At 37.1% G+C, this 1,527-nt stretch overlaps 1 protein-coding gene across 1 annotated transcript in view; it reads left to right on the top strand.

Annotated features, from left to right (window-relative positions):
• LOC117116155 (serine-enriched protein-like) overlaps positions 1-1,527 on the top strand; it is a 19,146-nt gene continuing 17,619 nt past the window's right edge. Inside the window, exons 1-2 of the mRNA XM_033260150.1 lie at positions 1-82; positions 324-387. Coding sequence (XP_033116041.1) covers positions 336-387 — 52 coding nt within the window. The 5' untranslated portion in view covers positions 1-82; positions 324-335. The remainder of the gene's footprint in view (positions 83-323; positions 388-1,527) is intronic.

The raw sequence follows: 1,527 nt of genomic DNA, 5'->3' as shown, positions 1-1,527 counted from the left end.
CACGAAATCAGCACATTATTCTTTGTCGATGGCGTTCACAACTGACTGGGCGAATAACAAATCGACCATAAACCATGCCTAGGTACGATTATGAATGAATACAGCTGTCAAAAATTCATTTACTTGTTGTCTGTCTACTTTAGCTACGTTCTCAGCGTGCATTTACAATCAATGTTTATCGCACTCCGTAACTTGACACAACTTAACCGCATCATGGATTACAGCTTAATGTTTTCAATGGAACTAAACGATCCTTTCGTTCAGACTTAAAACACGTTGTATCATTCATTCACTTTCTTTTTGAAATACTACGACTACTTTAGAATACAAGCAAGATGAAAAAGTGTGACAGCGATTCTTTAATGTACCAGACAACTCAGACTCTTGGTGAGTACCGTAGGTTTGTATGTATCATGTTTTTTCTATGGTACAAACACTTAAAGTTGGGCTAGAAGTATTTTTCACATTATAAACAAATATTAAACAAAATATTGGATATGTTGTGCTATTAAGCTTGAAAAATATATATTGTACGAATGCTCGGTACCGGTACGTTCCCTAAATACTTGTGAAGAAATCTGGGGGTGGGAGGTAGGAGGTACCCGCTGCTTCCTATTTGGGAATCGGATTAAACTAAATGCAAGCTTGGTTGTCTAATGGTAAAAAAAACCAGGCTATTTTTCTGGAGGTAGTGGGTTCGATTCCTATCCAAATCACTTGCGAGATTTTGGAAACGTATGGAGCATTCAGTACGATAACACGTAAGGCATTATTATATCTACTGTATATCTAATCATACGGTATATTATTATATCTAATACCGGCAACTTTTATGTAAAGCTCGATTTCCATAGAATCTGTCACCCTCTCGGCGTCAGTTTTTTGTTAAGGTTTAACTTGGTCCAACTTTGCCGATTGTGTTGCAAACGAATCAGGGTGCCTTCCCGATTGCGTCAGGGCAGCTAGCAATTCACACTGATTTGTCTGCAACCAGGTTCAACCTTCCCGACAACTGTCGGCGACTGTAGCCGATAGGGTGAGCGATTCTATGGAAACCGAGCTTAAAACGAAAAGTATAGGAAGCCCCATACTTTTTAGAAACCGATGGAAATTATTTATATTCAAGTTGACATTATCCTCGTATTCGGATTGACAGGTTGTTAATGTAAGTTGTATGCAGTATTCCATTTTAAAAGGGTAAATAGTTCTGAATTGACAATAATTGAGATAAAAAAGCAATGACTTTAGTCTTGATGCCGTCCATAAACTTTCTCCCACGTTCTTAATGGATGCTTAATTACGCTTAAGAGTGTGAACACTTAACGGCCTAAATGATTCGAAAACATTCCTCAACATCTGAATGCTTAATAATAGTCTAAATACCACGAAGTCGGTGCATGCTTTCATAATCAGTGATATTTATTGTTGAGTCAAATCTGTTTTTATAACCTCTACTATTTTGACCTTTTATTTCAAACGCCTGAAATGGATATCAATGCCACATTTTTTGTGTTAAATTACCAGTAT

The sequence above is a fragment of the Anneissia japonica genome, unplaced genomic scaffold, assembly GCF_011630105.1.
Source record: "Anneissia japonica isolate Jap-2015-1 unplaced genomic scaffold, ASM1163010v1 scaffold287861_len940595_cov192, whole genome shotgun sequence".
Taxonomy (NCBI): domain Eukaryota; kingdom Metazoa; phylum Echinodermata; class Crinoidea; order Comatulida; family Comatulidae; genus Anneissia; species Anneissia japonica.
The sequence above is the reverse complement of the archived record's forward strand: the minus strand, read 5'-3'. Positions and strand labels throughout refer to the sequence as shown.